This window comes from Phacochoerus africanus, chromosome 4 (genome assembly GCF_016906955.1).
Source record: "Phacochoerus africanus isolate WHEZ1 chromosome 4, ROS_Pafr_v1, whole genome shotgun sequence".
Classification (NCBI taxonomy): Eukaryota; Metazoa; Chordata; class Mammalia; order Artiodactyla; family Suidae; genus Phacochoerus; species Phacochoerus africanus.
In genome coordinates, this window is record NC_062547.1 from 15,781,551 (window position 1) to 15,802,395 (window position 20,845).

Consider the following 20,845-nt stretch of genomic DNA (forward strand, 5'->3'; position numbering starts at 1 on the left):
CTTATCAGTCTATCCTAGGGTGGGTAGAAGAGGTCATCTTTCTTGTGGAGGTGATAGCTAAGCCTAGTTTTGAAGCATGTTTAAGAATAGGTCAGTTGAATTGGGAAAGGGAGTGTAGGATGGGGGTGGTGGGTGGGATGGTGGCAGTGAGGTGTGAATGAGCATGGCTTGGTCAGGAATTTAGGAAAGTTTAATGTGGCTAAAGCACATGAAGTTTAATGTGGCTAAAGCTGAAGGAGAATATGGATGGGTCAGTTGGGCCCAGGCTTTTGTAATGAGACTGAAATGCCTAGATTTTATTTTGAAGGCTGAGAGGAGTCTTTGGAGATTGAAACTGGGCAATGACATGACTGAATGATTAAATGTTATAAGTGTCACTGTGGTTGCAGTGTGAATGATTGAGCAGGTGTCTGGGGAAGATGTAAGGGGAGACCAACTGCGATGTTGTTGGAGCAACCATCGACTTATTTTGCTAATTAATCTAAATTTAGTGCTGAGAACTATGGTTGGGGTCTGGCAGGTACATAATCATGTTTTCAGAATAAATAAATGAATGGATGGATGAAGCTAAAGGAACAAGATTTGTGGGTGTGATTAATGTTGGAATTATGAGATGTACTAGTAAAGGGAGCAGTCAAGGTTGACTCTCATGTTATGGTGGATGGTGGAGGAAATATAGAAGGAGGAGCTAGTTGATAATGGGTGAGATGAGGAATTCAGTTTTTGAAGAGATGCCCACTGATTTTTTTTTTTCTTTTTAAGACCACACCTGCGGTATATGGAAGTTCCCAGGCTAGAGGTTGAATTGGAGCTGCAGCTGCCGGCCCACACCACAGCCACAGCAACACCAGATCCAAGTTGTGTCTGCGACCTACACCACAGCTCACAGCTACATTAAATCCTTAACCCACTGAGCGAGGCCAGGGATCAAACCCTCATCCTCACGGACATAATGTCAGGTTGTTAACTTGCTGAGCCACAGTGGGAACTCTGGTAAATCCCTTTCAACTCAAGTTCTTGTTGCAGCTCAGGATTCATGGATAGTCCAAGAACTTTACAGAGTTTTTCATGCTGGGACTTTCACAAAACCCTGAGGCGCCAAGAGTGTTATTTGCGCTCTTTTTGATTGTCTACCTGGTCTCTATTTGGTGCAACCTGCTTATCATGATCACCATTATCTTCAGCCCACCTTGGGCTCTCCTATGTATTTTTTTCCTCTTCTATTTGTCCTTTATTGATACTTGCTATTCTTCATGTATGACCCCGAAACTCACTGCTGACTCCTTGTATGAGGAAAGCAAATCATTGTACCCATTTCTTATGAGGGCTGCCTGGCTCAGTTCTCTGTTGCCCATTTTTTTGGAGGTGTTGAGGTCTTTCTGCTCACAGTAATGGCCTGTGACTGCTACGTGGCCATCTGCAAGCCCCTGTGCTACACGACCATCATGACCTGGCATCTCTGTGCCCTACTGGTGGGGCTGGCTTGGCTGGGAAGCTTTCTGCATTCATTGGTTCAGCTATTGCTGGTCCTTCCGTTGCCCTTCTGTGGACCTAAAGTGATCAATCACTTTTTTTCTGTGACTTGTACCCCTTGCTAGAACTTGCCTGCACCAACACATATGTCATTGGTCCACTGGTGGTGGCCAACAGTGGGGTGATCTGCCTGTTGACCTTCCTCATGCTGGCTGCCTCCTACATTGTCATCCGCATTCCTTGAGGTCCCACCATGCAAAGGGGAGGCGCAAAGCCCTCTCCACCTGTGGGGCCCACTTCATTGTTGTTACCTTATTCTTTGTTCCCTGTATATTTATTTACATGTGGCCATCATCCACTTTATCCACAGACAAAACAGTGGCTGTTTTTTTTTAAATGGTTTTTTTTCCTAGATTGTTATGAGATTAATGTAGTTTGATAACATCCAATTTACTTTCTAGATTAACCAAATAATATTAAATGGTGATAAGTATAACCTGCACATACATGATTTTGAGAAAAATTTAATACGTTAACTTCACCATACAACTATATTCTAATGTTATTCTTTTTAAACGTAAAGAAATGGATCCCTATAAGACCAAAATAACCCAAAGGCCATGAGGTTAGTTTTTACTTTTTCCTTTTTTTTTTTTGTTTAAACAAAATGTGCACCATGATGGTTCCACAAGTAAGGCAAATGCCTTGAATATGAAAGCTGTAGTTTGCAATGCACCACATCTAGAACCCAGGGGAAGTGAATCATTCTAATTAAACAATCGGGAAACACCATGACAAGTTGGTTTGCAGCATCCAAATTGTCCATTTAAGTGTTTTTTTTTTCCTTAATGATCAGAGCTCCCACGTTATCACCAGTTTCTTCATTGTGTTTTATGTGTGATCCATCATAGAGTGGGAACTTTTTGGGCCTCCAGCAGTGGCAGTACACAGGTTTATCTCCCAAATCCTCCATGCCGAAAGCATGTACTACGTTGGGGTTGTCTTTCTGGATGTGAAGGTTTACCATAGATTTGTTGCAATGATCTTTAACATAAAGTCTTTTGTAAGCTAGATAACCAAATGCAGCTGTCCCAGCAGCACTGGTAACTGCTGAGATCCACTCAGCTCGTACACTGGAAGTCGTACTCATGGTGCCATCACTTGCAAGGATGTGCACAGGACGCTGAGCACAAACCGGCTCGTGTGGACAGCGGGGATTCAAAGGGCCACAAGCGATAGTTCTAAGGGCTCCAGGCTGCTACCACGCAGGTGTCGTGGCGGGCCTAGTGACTGTATTTCATTGTGTGTTTTTTTTTTTTCCCCTCTATTGTGTTTTGACACTCATGTTCAACTCCCTGATTTATACACTGAGAAATGCAGAGGTGAAAAATGCTATGAAAAATCTCTGGAACAAATGAACCATTGTGGATGGAGGATACAGGTATAGTAGGGAAAGAAATAACCTGTTGTTCTCAGTAAGAATTCTTTTTTTTTTGTCTTTTGTTGTTGTTGTTGCTATTTCTTGGGCTGCTCCCACGGCATATGGAGGTTCTCAGGCTAGGGGTTGAATCGGAGCTGTAGCCACCGGCCTACGCCAGAGCCACAGCAACGCGGGATCCGAGCCGCGTCTGCAACCTACACCACAGCTCACGGCAACGCCGGATCGTTAACCCACTGAGCAAGGGCAGGGACCGAACCCGCAACCTCATGGTTCCTAGTCGGATTCGTTAACCACTGCGCCACGACGGGAACTCTTGTTCTCAGTAAGAATTCTTAAATAATAATAATAACAAATATAAAGAATGGCAAAAAATTGGACATATACCTCACAACATAAATACGCAAATAGCCAATATGCACATGAAAACTTGCTCAGCCCCATTAGTCACCAGGGAAATATGAATGAAAACCATAATGATATACCATTATCCTCTTTAAAGAATAGCTAAAATTGCAAAGATTAAAATTTTAAATATTGGAGAGGATGTGGGATAACTTACACTCATATATTCCTGATGGGACATAAGGAAAAGTAATAAATTAGTAAATAGAGCACCAAGACAAAGGGCCTTGTAAGTGGTCAGTATGCAAAAAATTCAGAAAACTAGAAATTTGTTTCTTAATGACGTGCTCTATAAAACATAAGTCATGAAATCAATTGACTTGCCCAATAGTCAAAATAAAATATGTCTTAACTATGAAAAAAAAAAGAATTCTTATTGTCATGATGAAAGCTCAGGAATCATTAAAAATATCAAAATAAAACTGATTTGAATGTTCGACATTCTAGCTTATATATCTATGTTTCCTGTTATTGACCAGGCACATGTGTATATGTCACTTCATTTTTTAAGTTTACCCTAGAGTGTGGAGCATAGAAATACCACTTCTCGCTCATCAGCTTGTGTTCGAGATGGTGCTGTGGTCAACCTGGGGCACTGAGAGTCTATCACGAGCAGGATCCCCTTGTTGAAATGTTACTAACCTGCTCCTCCAACTGCACATCATAATACTGATCACAGTAGCCATTGATGGTTCACCTCTAACTGATTCCTGCCGACCGTGATATCAGAAAGCACCTATAGCTTGAGTCCTTGAGAATACATGAAATCAATTAAGAATGACTGAACCCAAATCATGGACGTGTATAGAATAGTATTATAGTAAAGTTAATATAGGTATGATTATAGACTATAACTGTAATGAGGCGTTAAGTTCTGAAATAACTTTTGTGTACATGTGAACACACACATGCACACATATGTATACATGATATATAGTTTATTGAGCATTGACTTGATATTAGGCATTGGGTTAACCAGTTTATAAACAAGATCTCATAAGATCCTTATAAGAAGTTGACATGGTTTTCTTTCTACAAATGAAGAATCTGTGAATTAATTCACAGAGGCTGATTTATTTAGCCAAGGTTGAGCTAGAATTTAAATCCAGATCTTTCTGCCTTCAAGTTTGAGTTTGCCAGCAGGCTTGGGGCTTTACTGATCTTCCTCTGCATGTTTTATTTTGTTTGTGTTTTCTGCTTGTAAGCATCCCGTTATCAATGTCCTTATTTTCAATCTCTGATTAGTAATTGCCCAGAGTCATTATCAAGTATATTATCAACTCAAAAGTTTCAAGTTATAATGAGACATACAAATGGAAAGCCAATCCTTCTCCTGGTAACAAGTGGATTAGAGAGAATCAAAGCCCTCTTGGAGTTCTCGTTGTAACTCAGTGGGTTGAAAACCTGACTATTATCCATGAAGGTGCGGGTTCAATCTCTGGCCTTGCTCAATGGTTTAAAGATCTGGTGTTGCCATTAGCTGTGGTGTAGGTCAGCAGCTGCAGCTCCCATTCCACCCTTAGCCTGGAGACTTCCGTATGCCACCACTGGGGCCCTTTAAAAAAAAAGCACCTAGTATTATTCTGGGAAACTTCAGCTCAGATGCATTCCTGCGATCAATTATACCTGCCTAATCTGTGCTTTGCCTAAGTAAGAAAAACAGTTTGAATCTTATCCAGTAGTTCAATCACACAAAGCAGTGAAATTTGGGATGCTATGCTTGGAGCTGGTTTCGATGTCCCTTTAAGAAATCTCCCAGGTCCACTATTCTATGATGTTAGGACATAGAAAAAACAAAAAAGGACAAACCACCTGCGACCTGTTTATTTCCTCAGATCCAGCCAACCTAAGTTTTCTGTAATCTATGTTAAAGGTTAAATAAAGGGTTCCTGTCATGGCTCAGTGGTTAACGAACCCGACTGGGAACCATGAGGTTGTGGGTTCGATCTGATCCCTGGCCTTGCTCAGTGGGTTAAGGATCTGGCTTTGCCATGAGCTGTGGCGTAGGTTGCAGATGGGCTCCGATCCTGTGTTGCTGTGGCTCTGGTGCAGGCCGGCAGCTACAGCCCCAATTAGACCCCTAGCCTGCAAACCTCCATATGATATGCCACGGGAAGCGGTTCTAGAAAAGGCAAAAAGACCAAAAAAAAAAAAAAGAGGTTAAATAAGAAGAAATACAACTCACATAAAAATGCCAGGGAATAAATTTACTAAAATTCTCATTACTTTCCACAAAATAATTTTGTTTTTCATGGATAACACAAAAAGGAGACTAATTTTTTTTTTGCTGTTTTTTTTTAAAGTAAATTTCTTTGTACTCCCAAAAATTTGAATTACAGAGATGAATGAGCTTCATATTTTGATTTGGGGGCATATAATTTCATTATTTGGCTAAACTGTACACTTAACCCACTGATTGTTTTTACCCTCGTATTCTGTATGAGGATAAGTAGGGCATTTTTAATATTTGTCATATTTTAACACATGCATAACTTAGGTCCTTGGCTCCTTAAGCCTCGTGAGGAATTTGTTGCCCACAGCACTGATGACAGGGACTTCACAGACACCACTTATTGAATGTTTATTCCGTTCAGGCTCTGTACAAAGTCTTGACATGCACTGTTTTCATTTACTGCTCTTTGCAAACTCAGAGTGTAACAATACTCTTATTTTCATTTTATAGTTAAGAACATAGAGTCTTTGAGAAGTTGTCTATGATTAACACAGAAAATAAATAGCAGAGGAAGTATTCAACCTAAATGAGCTTAAGTGACAGTATGGCATGGTGACACCCACAGACTCTATACCAGGACTGCTTGGGTGCAAGTCCTAGCTCTGCCACTTATCCGCTGAGTATACTTCTATGGGTTTCTAAATGTGTCTCTCAGTTTCTTCCTCTACAAAATGAGGATAAAAACAGTAATCTACCTTATGGGGATGACAGGAGGATTAAATGAGCTGTTGTATGTAAAGCAGGTAGGACAGTGCTTGGCAAAGCCTGTTACATAGGTGTTGGCTCTTAGGACTGCTGTCTGTACTCTTAGTCACAGTGTTCTTCTCTGAAAAGATCCCCATCCATCAGACCTGTCACGTGCAGAAGCAGTAGTTGTCATCTTGTAATAAAGCTTGGAAAGAGAAAAAGGATGCAGCTTTCTGATCAGTACAGGAATCTTCTCTCCAGCATGCCTTATATCTGGCTGTCTCTTTCTTCCTTTGAAACTCAATGATTGTACTTGAATTCTTACCATATGATAGGGCATGAAGTCCTCGGCAAGTTGGGAGTTTCAGCTACTTTAAGAAGACTTATGTTTCCCAGGAAAATAATAGATTGTTGGTGGGTGGGATGAGTGACAGCTTTTTGTTTAGCCAAAACTTAGATAAGCACAGGCATTTCCTGAATGTAATTAAGAATAAAGGGTGAGTAGGAATAGTTGCCAGATGAGATTCTAATTTATATTTAGTTAAGATAGGACATCTGTTCTCTCTCCTTCTGTAGCTTCCTTTATGCAGTGAATAGGCAGATAATCATTTAATAGAGTCTTTCACTGGTGGTCACAAAACCTTTTTTTTTAAACTTTGACTCCTCCCTGTAGGCTGCAGAGGAAATGGTAGGCTTTCACGAGCAGGATGTCACCAAACCCAGGGAAAGCAGAGCCCAGAAGTATGTATAATGTAGAAAGCAAGGGAGAAGAGTAATTTAACCTCTTATACACGATACTGTCCACAGCACAGGTGTGAAGTGGGAATAAATGCAAGGAGAGAACTGGAGAATTTGGTCAAGTTTCCAATTTCACCCAAGTCAGCTTCTCCCAATCCTCCTTCAGCTTGCTTTATATCAGTTTGTGTTACTGCTGGAAACACAACAGAAAGTGTAGCAAACCTCACGGTGAAGTCCAAGGAGAAAGATTTAATTCACAGGGTATGGACTATACATGCAGAGATTCAGGAGATTCTTAATATTCATGGGTTTCTCAAGTACTTTTGTATGTTATGTGGAACTCTGCTGAAAACTGTCAGACGTACTCCAGTTGAATTAGAAAATCAATGTCTGCTGAATTTTCAATTTCAGGAGAAACCGAATAAATTAAAATAGAGGTAATTAAATTATTATTTTCACTTAATGACTTAGATATCTAGTGCCCAGTAATGCTAAAGCTAACAGACATGCTCCCGTCTTATGGTTAACAGGATGAATTGGCACATGAATTTTGGAACAGAAAGGGTTAAGAGGAATAAAGGGAAGTGGGCATGGCTAAAAGAAATCTTTTCCCTCCCTACAATGACTTCTGTTCCAATCATGTTTCTCTCTTGACTTAACAGGCAATACTGTACCTGCAACCTCCGTGTCCTTGGACTTTATGGCAATACCACACAATATCATAGAATTTTTCATGGTGGAACGCTCACAGAACCCAGAGATGCAGAGGGTTCTCTCTGTGGTCTTTTTGATCATTTATGTGGTCACAGTTTGTGGAAATATTCTCATTGTGGTCACCATCACTTTCATCCCACCCTGGCTTCTCCCATGTGTCTTTTTCCTGGCCATCCTGTCCTTTATTGGCACCTGCTACTCTTCCTTTATGGCCCCTAGACTCATTGTTAATGCCTTGTATGAGGGGAGATGCCTTGTATTTCTTATGAGAGCTACATGACTCAGCTCTTTGGATCCTATTTTTTTTTGGAGGTGTTGATATCACTCTGCTCACAGTGATGGCCTGCGACCTACTACATGTCATCTGCAAGCCCCTGCACTACACGGCCATCATGACCTGGCATCTCTGTGCCCTGCTGGTGGAGGTGGCTTGGTTGGGGGGCTTCCTGAATTCACTGGCTTAGCTCTTGTTGGTCCTTCAGTTGTCCTTGTGTGGACCTAATGTGATCAATTACTTTTTCTGTGACTTGTATCCCTTGCTGGAACTTGCCTGCACCAACACATATGTCAAAAGTGGGATGGTGCTGGTGGTGGCCAAAAGTGGGATCATCTGCCTGTTGACCTTCCTCATGCTGGCTGCCTCCTACTTTGTCATCCTGCATTTCTTGAGGTCCCACAGTACAGAGGGGAGGCGCAAAGCCCTCTCCACTGTGGGGCCCACTTCCCTGGTGTTGCCTTGTTCTTTGTGCCCCGTGTAATTACTTATATGTGTCCATCATCTATTTTATCTATGGACAAAAACATGGCAGTGTTTTATGGTATCCTGACTCCTATGTTGAATCCACTCATTTATACCCTGAGAAGTGAAGAGGTAAAAAATGCCATGACAACTTCCTGCACATAGTAAGAAATTGCAGGTGGATAATGAATGGTTAAGCAGGAAAGAAAAACTGCTTTATTTCTGAAAGAGGAACAACTCCAAAGTTTTTTTTTTTTTTTGCCATACAGCATCTTAATCCATTTTATCTATTCTTTAATCTTCACAGACTTTATTGGTTTACTTAGACTTTCACTTGAATTTCATATTTTAATTATATAATGACCATATGAGACATATATGGCATGAATGATTGTTATCTCTTTTAGAAATGAGGAAACCGTGTCTTCTAATGTGGTTAATTGATTAAGGTTGTCTAGTTTTGACCTGGCTAAACCAAAACTCAGAATCAGTTATTATTATTTTTCGTTGGTATATGGAGTTCCTGGACCAGGCATCAGATCTGAGCCATAGTTGTGGCCACACCCGGATCCTTTAACACACTTACACCACAGCAGGAACTCCAAACTCAGGTATTTTTGATTCATCATCCCAATCTTTAAATAGAAATCTACGTTGACATGAATTGAGTCTGTGTGACAATTGAAATGTAGAAATGAGAGGAAAAACACAGCAAATAACTTCACACATGCCATATATAGTTGTCAGTGTGTATGTAGGCCTGGTTTCTATTGCTTCTCATCACCCTTTAGGACATCAGCAGCATAGCTGCACATTATAGCAGAGGGTAAGATCTTGGTTGGGAGACAGATTATCCTAAATTTGCATCTTAGGCTTCCTCGTGGCATGACTCTGCATAAGTTGACCAAACTTTTATGAGCCTCTGAAGCTCGCCTTTAAAATAATAATTAAAAAAAGACAAAAAAATAAAGACAATACACGTCCAAATTATTACTATTAGAATTAAACTAGATAATCTGTGTAAAGTTCTTAATCCAGTTGTGGCACATGTGTGCCCCAAATTTTAGCCGACATTATTTCCACTTCAACCCTTTCATAATCTTCCAAAAGAGGCTATTTTCTTTGGCTTTTCTATATCTATTAAATTTGAAATATATGCTCCACTTAGAACAGAATGGCTTATTTTTTGGCCAGTGATGCAATGCGGCATTTCCTTTTTATTGTTCCTAACTCCTTCTCTTTCAAACTCTAAGGGATTCCAGGATTCTGGAATTTAAAACACATACCCATGCCTATTCCATTCCTTTCCTGATTTTAAAAACTGATCACACCCCATTCCATGCTGCACTCTTTAAGACTGTAGGCTCTTGGAATTTCCTGGCGGCTCAGGTTAAGGATCTGGCATTGTCACTGCTGTGGTTCTGGTTACTGCTGTGGTATGGGTTTGATCCCTGGCCTGGGAACTTCTGCATGGCCCCAAATGCAGCCAAAAAAAAAAAAAAAAGTCTGTAGGCTCCTATAATTTATAATAAGCTTATGCTTTGTTTAACAAATAATCAGTAATTCCTCATATTGCAATTATTCACTTTTTACACTAAAAAAAACCCCAAACAAACCTAGAAATTGGTATGTAAAACAATTTCCCTCCTCTAAGTGGTCAGAATCAGTCACCAACTACCAATACATTCAGGAGATCATCAGGAAATAGTTATTGTGTTACCCCCAAACTTCTATGCCTAACAAAAAAAAGTTGCAGAGTTCTTCAGCAAAATAGTCTTTTTTGACTTTGCCACATTTTGATTTTGTAGTTAATAATAACTAAGTATAACTGAGATCTTGAGTTCTATGTCTATTCGTTTCTGCTGTGAGATAATAAAAGTATAATTGAGCCAATTTTCCAATTAGCTAAGAACTATGAAATCAGAGTGAGGGTTACCAAAAAAGAGCCTATCTTTTTTGGCAGCTTGCCACAAATTAATCTCAAGGAGCTTTCTAGGAAAAAACAAAAAATACTTCAGTTGAAATTTGAAAAGCACTTTTATTTTTAGCTCAGTTAAAATAGCAACTAGCATATGGAGTTCCCCTCATGGCTCAGCGGTTAGTGAAACCAACGGGCATCCATGAGTACCTGGGTTTGATCCCATCCATAAGGACCCGGTGTTGCTATGGGCTGTGGTGTAGGTAGCAGACATGGCTTGGATCCCACATTGCTGTATCTGTGGCATAGGCCAGCGGCTATAGCTTCAATTTGACCCCTAGCCTGGGAACCTCCATATGCCGCGGGTGCGGCCCTAAAAAAAAGACAACAACAACAAAATATCAAATAGCATAAAGGACTGACCTGGGTGCCCCCTTGTTTGGTGTTGTCCAAATCAAGGTTCACAGTGGCCCAATTATCTTGTGAATGCTGCTTATTCTTGAAAATTTTCAATCTGCTAGAATAAATACATAAGTGAGTTTCACCAGAAGTGTGCTAGTTGGTTTAAAAAGTATTACAACTTTTACCAAGAAAGGGATATCTCCATTTTGGAGACTATATGAAATACCTTCCCTCCCAAACACACGTCTATATTAAAATTTAGAAAACAAGAACGAAAGATTGGCAACACACACATGCATGTGTGTGTGTAAATCCACTTACAAGCCTGTTACCTAGAGGTAATCACTGTCAACAATGTGTTAGCTTTCCTCCAGTTATCATCATCTTTTCCCCCTCCTCCACTTCTTTCAACTCCTTCTAGAAACTTGGTTAAGCCTCTACCCTCCTAAAAGTTACTCTCTGGGGCCAAATTTCTTTGTTCAAGTTATAAGACAAATCCTTTCTGATCCTCAGTTTTCTTGTCCCCAAATGGGCAACTTCATCCTTCTGTCCTTATGAAAGGAGAATGAGTACAAAGTGCATCGTGTCTGACAAGTAGTTGAGTCTAATGAGTGTTTTTCTCCCTGTCAGTGGGAAATAGAAGAAGACCAGAAATAATGTAAGGCTCTGAATTTTAAATACTGTTGAAAATATTCTTGTGGAATAAAAAGAGAACACCTGGATTTGAGATTTTTATTCCACAGCTCGTTGTTCCCTGGCTATTGGTGAGCTACTTAAAACATAGTTTTCTACCTCCCTTGAATTTCCCCTACCTCAAGCAGAGTTTTCTTTTATTTATTTACCTATTTTTAATGGATCACAGCAGAATGAACACACATTCCTATCAGACACACTTACTAATTAAAAAAAATTACGAGAGGAAAGTACTACCATATAAGCCATTGGATACTTCTTTATGTATAAACTAGATGGAGAAGAGAATAATTTCAAAGGACTTTGCTGTTAGATGGGCATCGAAACACTCATGAAGTTATAAACTACTGACTAGTCACTACTCAGGGCTTTGCAGACGCATGCATTTCAGGTCTATCTGTGAAAGAAAGACCACCTTTGAGTTGGATTAAATGATGCAGGCCAGAGGGTTTCAGAAGAGAACTGTAAAGATTCCAGAGAAATGTGAGAAATTTAGTTTGTTGTTTGTTTCTAAGGGAACGCAGAATGGGTTTGGGAAAGTACACAATCTTTGAGTTAGATGGACCTAGATTTGAATTGTGTCAGCCAAATTTTAGCTATTTGGTCCCAAGCAATGTAATGAACCTCTCTTTACATATATATTAATATATAATGACCCCTTGTTTCCTACTTTATGAAATGGGAATAGCAATATTACTGCACTTATAGGGCTGTAGTGAGAATTAAATAACAAAGTGGATACATAACACTTTGCACATAGTAAACACACAAGATGAGCTGTCAAAATTTTTCACACTAGCATTGATTTATTGATGTTCATACCTTCCTAAGGGTAGGTTCACCATTATGTTCAAGTAAAGAACTATTTTAGACAGAGGTAAGTTCCAGGGTTTGAGGCTTAAAGTAAATGAAAGACATGAATTAAGCCGAAATTTGCTGCCTCCAAAACATATGAAATGAGTGATTAGTTTAAGAATTTATTCACAGAAGGGGCTCAGGAGACCACTATAATCATCATTATCATAAGTGTCATCATCACTGTCTCTTTTTCTTTTATCTTTTACAGCTGTGCCTGGGGCATATGAAAGTTCCTGGGCCAGGGGTCAAATCGGAGATACAGCTGCTGGCCAACGCCGCAGCCACAGCAATATGAGAGTCAAGTATCTGTGACATATGCTCTCAGCTTGTGGCAATGCTGGATCCTCAACCCACTGATCAACGTCAGGGATCAGACCCACATCCTCATAGACACTAGTCAAGTTCTTAACCCGTTGAGCCACAGTGGGAACTCCATAGTCACAGTCTTTCTTTTTACATTATCCTAGTTCATTCTGGTTTTCTTGGGAGCTACAACTAAATGTCTACAAGATAAATGTGATTTTGTAAACACTCAGTTGCTTGCACGTATCTACAAAATGACCACTCATAGGAAATTATGGCAAAACATCTATTTTTTAATGGCCTTATGTGTACAGTGAGATCTAACCTGATGCAGTGTCCTGCGAACATGAGAAATGCCAGCACAACATGATAGTCAAATTCCTGGTTGAGCTTCTATCAGGGAGGTTAAATAAGCAGTAAGGTTATAAGTTTTGAAATCATCATATCTAATTCTGAAATAATTCAGAACTTCCTTTTGGCCTTAATACACCACCTATTGGTTCTTTTTTGAGTTGCTGTGTTAAAACAGCCCATGCAGTGCTATGAGCTGCAGCATGAGAGTAGCAGTTAAAGTGGGGTCTTTTCCTAGAACTGAATCATCTGGATTTAAGTCCTAGCTCTCCCACTTAATAGCTTTGTAACTTCTTCTCCGTACCTCAATTTCCTCCTCGGGAAAATAGGAGAATAAGAGGACACACCTCGAAAGGTTATACAATGATAACTGGGTCACTTTGCTGTATAGCAGAAATGGACAGAACATTGCAAGTCAACTATAATAAAAAAATTTTTTTTAAACTGTTACTAAAAAAAAAAAAAAAAAAATTCCCTTGTTGAGAAATCTCCTGAGGCAAGTTTCTGAGCTCTTCCCCAAACATCACAAGCTCTATACAGGGACTGGCCTTTTGGTCTCTAGCACTGGGCTCTCCTTTCTCCTCTTCCTTCCAGAGGACCAGAAAAGGACAGGATCCATCATTAATGAGAACCTTTGAAAGCATCTCACAGTTGATCCAACCAGCTCTCCCATTTGCTTTTTTTTTTTCTTTGTGTTTTTTAGGGCCCCACCCACAGCGTATGGATGATCTCAGGCTAGGGGTTGAATTGGAGCTGTAGCTGCCGGCCTATGGCACAGCCACAGCACCACCAGATCCGAGCCGTGTGTGCAATCTACACCACAGCTCATGGCAATGCCAGATCATTAACCCACTGAGAGAGGCCAGGGATCGAACCTGTAACCTCATGGTTCCTAGTCAGATTTGTTTCCTCTGAGCCATAATGGGAACTCCTTTTTTTTTTTTCTTTTTTTTTTCCATTTGTAACTATAGACATATTTAAGGACATTTTAATCCCAGAATAGGGACTTGGTGCCGGGCTGGCTCTTAATATCCAGAGATCTTCTCACTGGCTGGGATGATACATGTTGAAGTGAGGCTGGCACAGATGTCTGGTCTCCCTGCGATCATGCTGAGGGAATGGCAGTAGCAGTGTTCTTGGGCTCCTCTGTCAGGAACTGCCGTCCCCAGCACACCTTATTCTCTGGTGGCATCTCTGAGATGCTGGATCAATATCTGAGCAGTTTTCATTAATTTTCAGCTGACTCATTTTTCCAACTGAAGCCATTTAATTCTCACAATTTAAGGAAGTACATAATGTTATTTTCCTTTTACAGATTAAAAAAAAAAAACAGGTAGGAGAAAAAGAAAACAGATAGAAGCACCTTGCTAACATTTACAAGACAGATGAATGCTGGAGATGAGAAATGAAGGTGTTTTGATCCAAAGCTCTTAATCTCTGACTTCAAAGCATCTATTTCTAAGTTCCTTAGAATTTCATTATATTCAAGGTGTGCATTATTTTCTATAATCCAGATTTGGGCTTGGTGTCCAGGACACACTTGTTATTAAATCACTGGTAATTTTTGTAAGTGTTTCATTTTCAGAATCTTCTATTCCTTTATCCATGTCTAAAACTAGACTTTAATGTACAGATATTTTCTGGCCTAATGGAATTTATCAATTATGTTTCCTTTATTCTGGCCAACTTGGTTCCAACTGTTTTTGTAGACTGTTGTGTAATACAGAGAATGATGGAAATGTAATTTTTGAAGAGTACATTTATGTGCAAATGCTCTCTTCTTGGGATTGTGTTAAGAAAAAAGTTTGGTTTTTTTTATTGCTGTGGGGGGATAATATTTATAAACTTCTAAAACTTAGGAGGGTCAGAAAAAGTATATTTTGATAAATGTACTTTTGAAGACTCTTTCCTTGTTCTACATTTTTTCCATGTGTCATTGTTCTTCCTCTTTTAAAATAAAACTGTATTCTGCTGGGTATAATGAGTGTTCAAGAATATCACTATTGGAGTTTCTGTCATGGCACAGTGGAATGGAATCCGACTAGGAACTGTGAGGTTGTGGATTCGATTCCTGGCCTCATTTAGTGGGTTCAGGATCTGGCATTGCCGTGAACTGTGTGGTGTCGGCTGCGGACATGGCTTGGATCCTGCGTTGCTGTGGCTGTGGTGTAGACTGGCAGCTGTAGCTCCAGTTTGACCCCTAGCCTGGGAACCTCCATATACCACAGGTGTGGCCCTAAAATGCAATAATAAAAAAAAAGAATGTCGGTATTGATATACTTAGTATCCACAATCAGGAAAATATTATGACTTTAGTGGGTCCTTCATACTTTTTTGTCCTCATGGGTTGTTTCTTCCATAAAAATATTAAAAATTCTTTTATGATAGCATTGGTATATACATCACTACAATCCAAATTGAATTATTAATTTTTTCTTCTTGTGTTAAAAGAAATTGAAAATTGCAGGGGCTCCTAAAACTATCTTGGGCTCTAGGCTCTGTGCCTACTATGCTTCAATGGGCATCCTCCCTGCTCACAATATATGGGGTCCTAAAGAAAACTGATCCAGATAGGATAATACTCCCAAGTTGATCAACTAAGAATAGGAATAAATCACCATGAAATACCGCAAGATTTTTTTTTCTTCATACCCCACACAAGATTTATTTACCACCAGTTTTCATTATTTGTCCCCAGAGTTTTTTCAAGGCATCCTTCACTTCTGCATTTCTGAGAGTATAGATTAAAGGGTTCAGCATGGGAGTTACTATGGTGCAAAACACAGTCACGCTTTGTCAGTGGGGAAGGAGGTCATGGGTCTCAAGTACAGGAATGAACAAGGTACAAAGAACAAGATAACAACCGTGACATGAGAGGCACAGGTAGACAGAGCTTTGCGACGCCCTTCAGAGCTATGAGTCCTCAGGGAGCTCAGGATGACACCATAGGAAGCAACCAGCATGCAAAAGATTACCAAACACAGTGACCCACTGTTGGCAGCAATCAGGGGCCCCAAGGTGTGAGTGTCTGTGCAGGCTAGCTCCAGGAGAGGGATTAAATCACACATGAAATGATCAATGACATTGGGGCCACAGAATGGTAACTGGACCATGAACAAAACCTGGATCCCTCCATGAATAAACCCTAAGGCCCCAGCCATTCCGACCAGAAACGCACGCACAGGTGGGCTCATGATGGTCATGTAGTGCAAGGGCTTACAGATGGCTACATAGCGGTCATAGGCCATGACAATCAACAAGACGATCTCAGCTGAAGCAAAGAAATGTTCAGCAAAGAGCTGGGTCATGCAGCCTTTGAAGGATACGGTGTTTGTTCCAGAGATCAAGTCAAAGATCATGTTGGGTGCGATGGAAGAAGAGTAGAACGCATCTATAAGGGACAAATAGGACAGAAAGAAGTACATGGGAGAAGCCAGGGCTGGGCTGATGAAGATGGTGACTGCGATGAGCAGGTTGCCTGCCAATGTGATCAAGTAGGTGATTAACAAAACACCAAATAAGAGTTTCTGCAGTTCTGGATTCTGGGTCAGCCCCAGTAGGATGAATTCTGTGACATTGCTCACCCTTGCCGTCAACTCATCTTGGGATGAGAGCATGCGGTCCTTCTGGAAAGAGCACAGTATTACTGAGTGATGACGTTTAAAATTCAATACGAAAAGATTTCATCCCCTCTTTAGTCATGGATTGGGGGAGCTACACCTTCTACCCGCCTCTGAGATTTTACAGATAATCATAAGAAAGGAAGGAGGGTAGATTTGTCCTTATTCATATTAATTGTGACAAACCTTAAAACACGACACTAAAAGCAAGATGTTATTGTGACCATTGACTTATGGTTGACTTCTAAACTTTCTTTGCAGCTCTAAAGTTCTCACAGATAGCTTCCTTTCACGTTGGGGGACACGTTTCATCAATCATAATTATTATTTAAAGTTCGGCTTGTCTATGGGCATGAATATTTTTAGGTATAGGCACACAATACTCTTTTTAAAAAGGCAACTGTGTATCAGATATGAGAGTAGCATCCCAAGCCTTTCTCTGTCTATACCAGCTGTGTTGTCTGAGCTCTTCCTGCCTTCTGTCAAATGAAAGCACATGCACACAGGGACAGGGATACAGATGGGGTTTTTGTCCCTCAAATGTCAAGGAACTATCTTTATAACAGCTCATTGAGCAGCATTCACTCAACCATCCAGGGTGTTTTGTCTGGCTCAGTGTGACTCTTCCACGCTCGCTCTTTCCCCTGTCTTTGAATGTGAACATGTGAGTGGTACAGAGTTCCCTGAAAAGCTCTCGATATTCCTGAAATGAATTTTCTGTGCAGTTGCTCTCTCATCACACCTAGAATCCTGCTCTGGATGAGACCTATTATACCCTCCTCACATTTTACAAATGGAATTGAATGAGCCGTGAAGTTTCCCTGAGTCTTCTACTGACAAGACAGAAATGTTACAGTCACCTGAGATAACCCAACTTTCCCTTCCATCATGTTTAATCCATTAGGATGAACTTGAAGTTTTAGCTGCTCGCTGGTGGAAGTATTGACTCTATGTAAGAATACATTCTTCTTCTGGGGAACGATCTGTTCGTGGATATTCAAAAGTGAGTACACGTTGTTATTAGAAAAGACTGTAGATATTTTACTCTTTATCCCTTTCTCATTTTGCTTCCTTCTCCAGTCCTTGCTAAGAAGCATAACCATGTGTTTTTCCTCTAAAATTCCTGGGTACTGACTTCCTTGCCATGATCTCTCACTGTCAGTAAGGATGAGGGAAGATCTTGTAATTTTCAGGAAAGCATAGTCTCTGAGTGGTTTCTTCTGTGTCCATGGCTCCTTTGGCTGGTGACTGTGTGGCTCATCATTCTTAAAGGATTTCATTGACCCGCTCTAACTTCAATGTGGTGACATGGAATTCATGAAAAAGGGAAGGAATTTCTAATCCTTACAAACAGACTTGTGCAGACTCAATCTACTTAGTGAGACATAAATGTGAACCACGATCTTGTGAAAATGAGTAGTCGTTCTCAAGAGTGTCCTGTCTGGGAAAATCACAGCGTGTTTTCTTCATTCGTTTTTGCCTGGGCCCATGGCATGTGGATGGTCTTGGGCTGGGGATCAAATCAGTGCCACGGAACTGTCAGCGTCAGGTCCTTTACCTTCTGAGCCCTCAGGGAACTGCCAGACAGTGTTTCCTCTTGCTCTTTTGGTATCATTGTGTCCACCTTCATTTTTAGAGAGAACGATTAAGCCTCAATGGACAGACCTCCCATTCTAAGAACTATCTCAGTGAAACTGAATTGGCTAAATTAAGTTAATCTACTTAAATGTTGGAAAAAGAATTATTTACCACTCACCTGGATTGGTTGATTGTGTATCCTTACTGTTTAGATTAGGCCCAGTCACTGCTTCTTCCCCTCAGGCATTTGCCCTATAGCTGCAAATCTACATGCATTAGCCAGGGAGATAATGGAATTCTTCTCTCTCTAGGCAAGTCTCTTAGTCTGATTTCAGTGTATTTTTGTTCTCACTGGCAGTCTGGATTTACTCAGAAAATGAATTGTTTTAGTTGGTAAACTTGGTTAGCTATAAGATGTAATTTGGACTCACTTTCTTGGCTTCTACTGAAACCATAAACGAATCTTCAAAATATAATTATGAAAAGTTCTTCAAATGGAGAAGTATAAAATGTATGAGTAAATGAAATCCATTTGACTGAACATGCTTTTCTCCAGGCAGTTCTGCCAAAGTGTTGTTTCCCAAAAAGTCTATGAGCAATGGGGAGAGAATTCCTTTTATTTCTGATACAAGCCCACATTCACACTCATACTAGGCTTGGCAGCAGTGTCTCCCCAGGAGATCTTCAGCTTGTTGATGCATGGCTTTGTGGCTCTTATTTCCTTAAAGGTCCTTGTAGTTCTTTCTTCGTTGACTCTAGAGAAATGTTTAAATAGACTTTCACCAAGTGCAAGTTCACGTAATGCGTTGACCTCTCAAGTCCTCCGAGGACTAGTAATTGGCCCTGTTGGCATCCTTTCTGAAGCATCAGCCAAAGCCTTGCCTTTACTCCCACTTGGCTCCCACAGACAAGCTTAGAGGCCACTGTTAGAAATGCACTTGGGCTTTGGTGAAACATATGCCTCTGGCCATAGTTTAGGATGGGGGATTTGTGTAAGGTTCTTGGAAAGGTTTGTGTTGGGGCTTCCTTGTTCATTTTGACACAGGTGGGCCTGGCATAAGATATATGGGGGTGGTTTCAGGCATAGGTCAGAGCCCAGATGATGCCAGAAAGATGTTACCGGAGTCTGGGTTCTTTGTGCAGTTGAAGAATGGAGTCCGCAAAAACCCAGGCAACGAGCACACAAAGTCTTTATTACAGGAAAGCAAATAGCTCCCATGGCTGCTGTGTGGGGGGAGAAGTGCCCCCCTTCTCTATTGTCCTATAAAGGTTTTTAATTCCTTAAAGTGTGTGTGTACCAACATGGGGTGTAGAAAGATGTGGTTTTCTCCCACTGGTCTTGCTCAATATCCTATATCAGTCCTTATCCAATAGGGGTTTTAGGTATGGAAATGTCCTGTAGGTCTCATGGTTTTCTTTGCCCTTTTCTCCCCATAAACTGAGTCACAGGGGCTTAGGGATTAATGTCCATCTGGGGGTAGGTACACCTCCTATAGTAAAGAAGGCCTGTGGGGATGTGTACTCCCTGGAGCCCTTCAGCCACAAGTGTTAATCAATAGCCATACCAAAGAAGGCATCTAAGCCCATGTTCCTCTACTGACTACCTGAGTTAGTATTCTGCCTCACAGAGAATGGACTTGTCTGTGAAAACATGATTCTTCTAAATGTATGGTTATGCTAAGAATGGAAATGTCACTTTTTAAAATTATGTGCCAGATTGAAACCTTGAAACAGAGCAGGACCCTGTGCGGCTCCTAGACACAGATACACAGAGCAATATCTTTGAGATTTTCTGCCAAAGCAGTCATCGTTCCAGAAAGAAGGTCTTACTTTGGGAACCACCATAGCTCATCGCAGGACACTCTGAGGCCAGATTAAAAGAATACAGGCTCTGAGTAAACTCTGATCCTTAGCAGCAAACCCACCCTTGAGCCATTTCCATAAAACTCTTCACCAAACCCTACCAGGGTGGGACACAATCCGGCTGATTCCCCCCTTGTCTGGCAAAGCAGTAAAGGTATTCTTTTCTTGTATGACCGAAACCTCTTGTTTCCAAGGTCCAGTTCGGTGCCAGTGCACAGAGGCTGGGCTTCAGCAAGAGGATTATCCTGGGACATTGTGACATTTTTATTAGTGACTGTGAGACACAAGTGGCAGGGCTCCTAGCTCCCTAAGATTGAGTAATTAAGTCGTGGTCATATCAACTTCCTTTAGGATGAGTGGGCGCCAGATTGTCATGCTGTATTATCACATAGCTTTTTTGTGTCTGCCTCACAGAGAGAGAATCATGGGAACTTCACGTACTATGCTTTCACAGAGTAGCCATGGGAAATCACACCCAGACAGGCACTCCATGGATAAAGACACCCAGAGGGAGCAAATAGAAACACTGTGGCAAAGAGGCTGCCTACAGCTTCCTCTCCCTCAGCTTCTGAGGTGATAAAGAGCTGGCTGGAACCCTGCTCAGAATTGCCTTTCTCTTTCAGCAGCCTTTACTTTGAAACCAGATCAACACACTCCTGAAGTTCAGAGCAGAGAGGGAAGCAATGATGTCAGCTCTATCCTCAACAGTGAACAATTTTGCTCGTGTGTTTGCTGCCCGCCTCATGCACAGTCTGTCCCTCTCCCTTGATTTTTTTAAAAATTGTGGTAAAACACACATGGAATTTACCATTTAAATCATTTTGCACGTGCA

At 40.8% G+C, this 20,845-nt stretch overlaps 2 protein-coding genes and 2 pseudogenes across 2 annotated transcripts; 2 read left to right on the forward strand and 2 right to left on the reverse strand.

The window, feature by feature from the left end:
• Positions 1 to 1,164: 1,164 nt before the first annotated feature.
• On the forward strand, positions 1,165 to 2,891 carry LOC125124486 (olfactory receptor 140-like; annotated as a pseudogene).
• LOC125124080 (CDGSH iron-sulfur domain-containing protein 1-like) lies at positions 2,300 to 2,623 on the reverse strand. Its single transcript, XM_047774253.1, has one exon. It carries the CDS (start codon positions 2,621 to 2,623, stop codon positions 2,300 to 2,302), a length of 324 nt encoding a protein of 107 aa, XP_047630209.1.
• Positions 2,892 to 7,641: 4,750 nt separating the features above from the next.
• Positions 7,642 to 8,592, forward strand: LOC125124487 (olfactory receptor 4C3-like; annotated as a pseudogene).
• Positions 8,593 to 15,616: 7,024 nt separating this feature from the next.
• LOC125124082 (olfactory receptor 4C45-like) lies at positions 15,617 to 20,476 on the reverse strand. The gene is given in 3 exon segments (XM_047774254.1): positions 15,617 to 15,744; positions 15,747 to 16,531; positions 20,466 to 20,476. Coding segments are annotated over 3 exon segments (924 nt in total).
• Between the last annotated feature and the right edge of the window lie 369 nt (positions 20,477 to 20,845).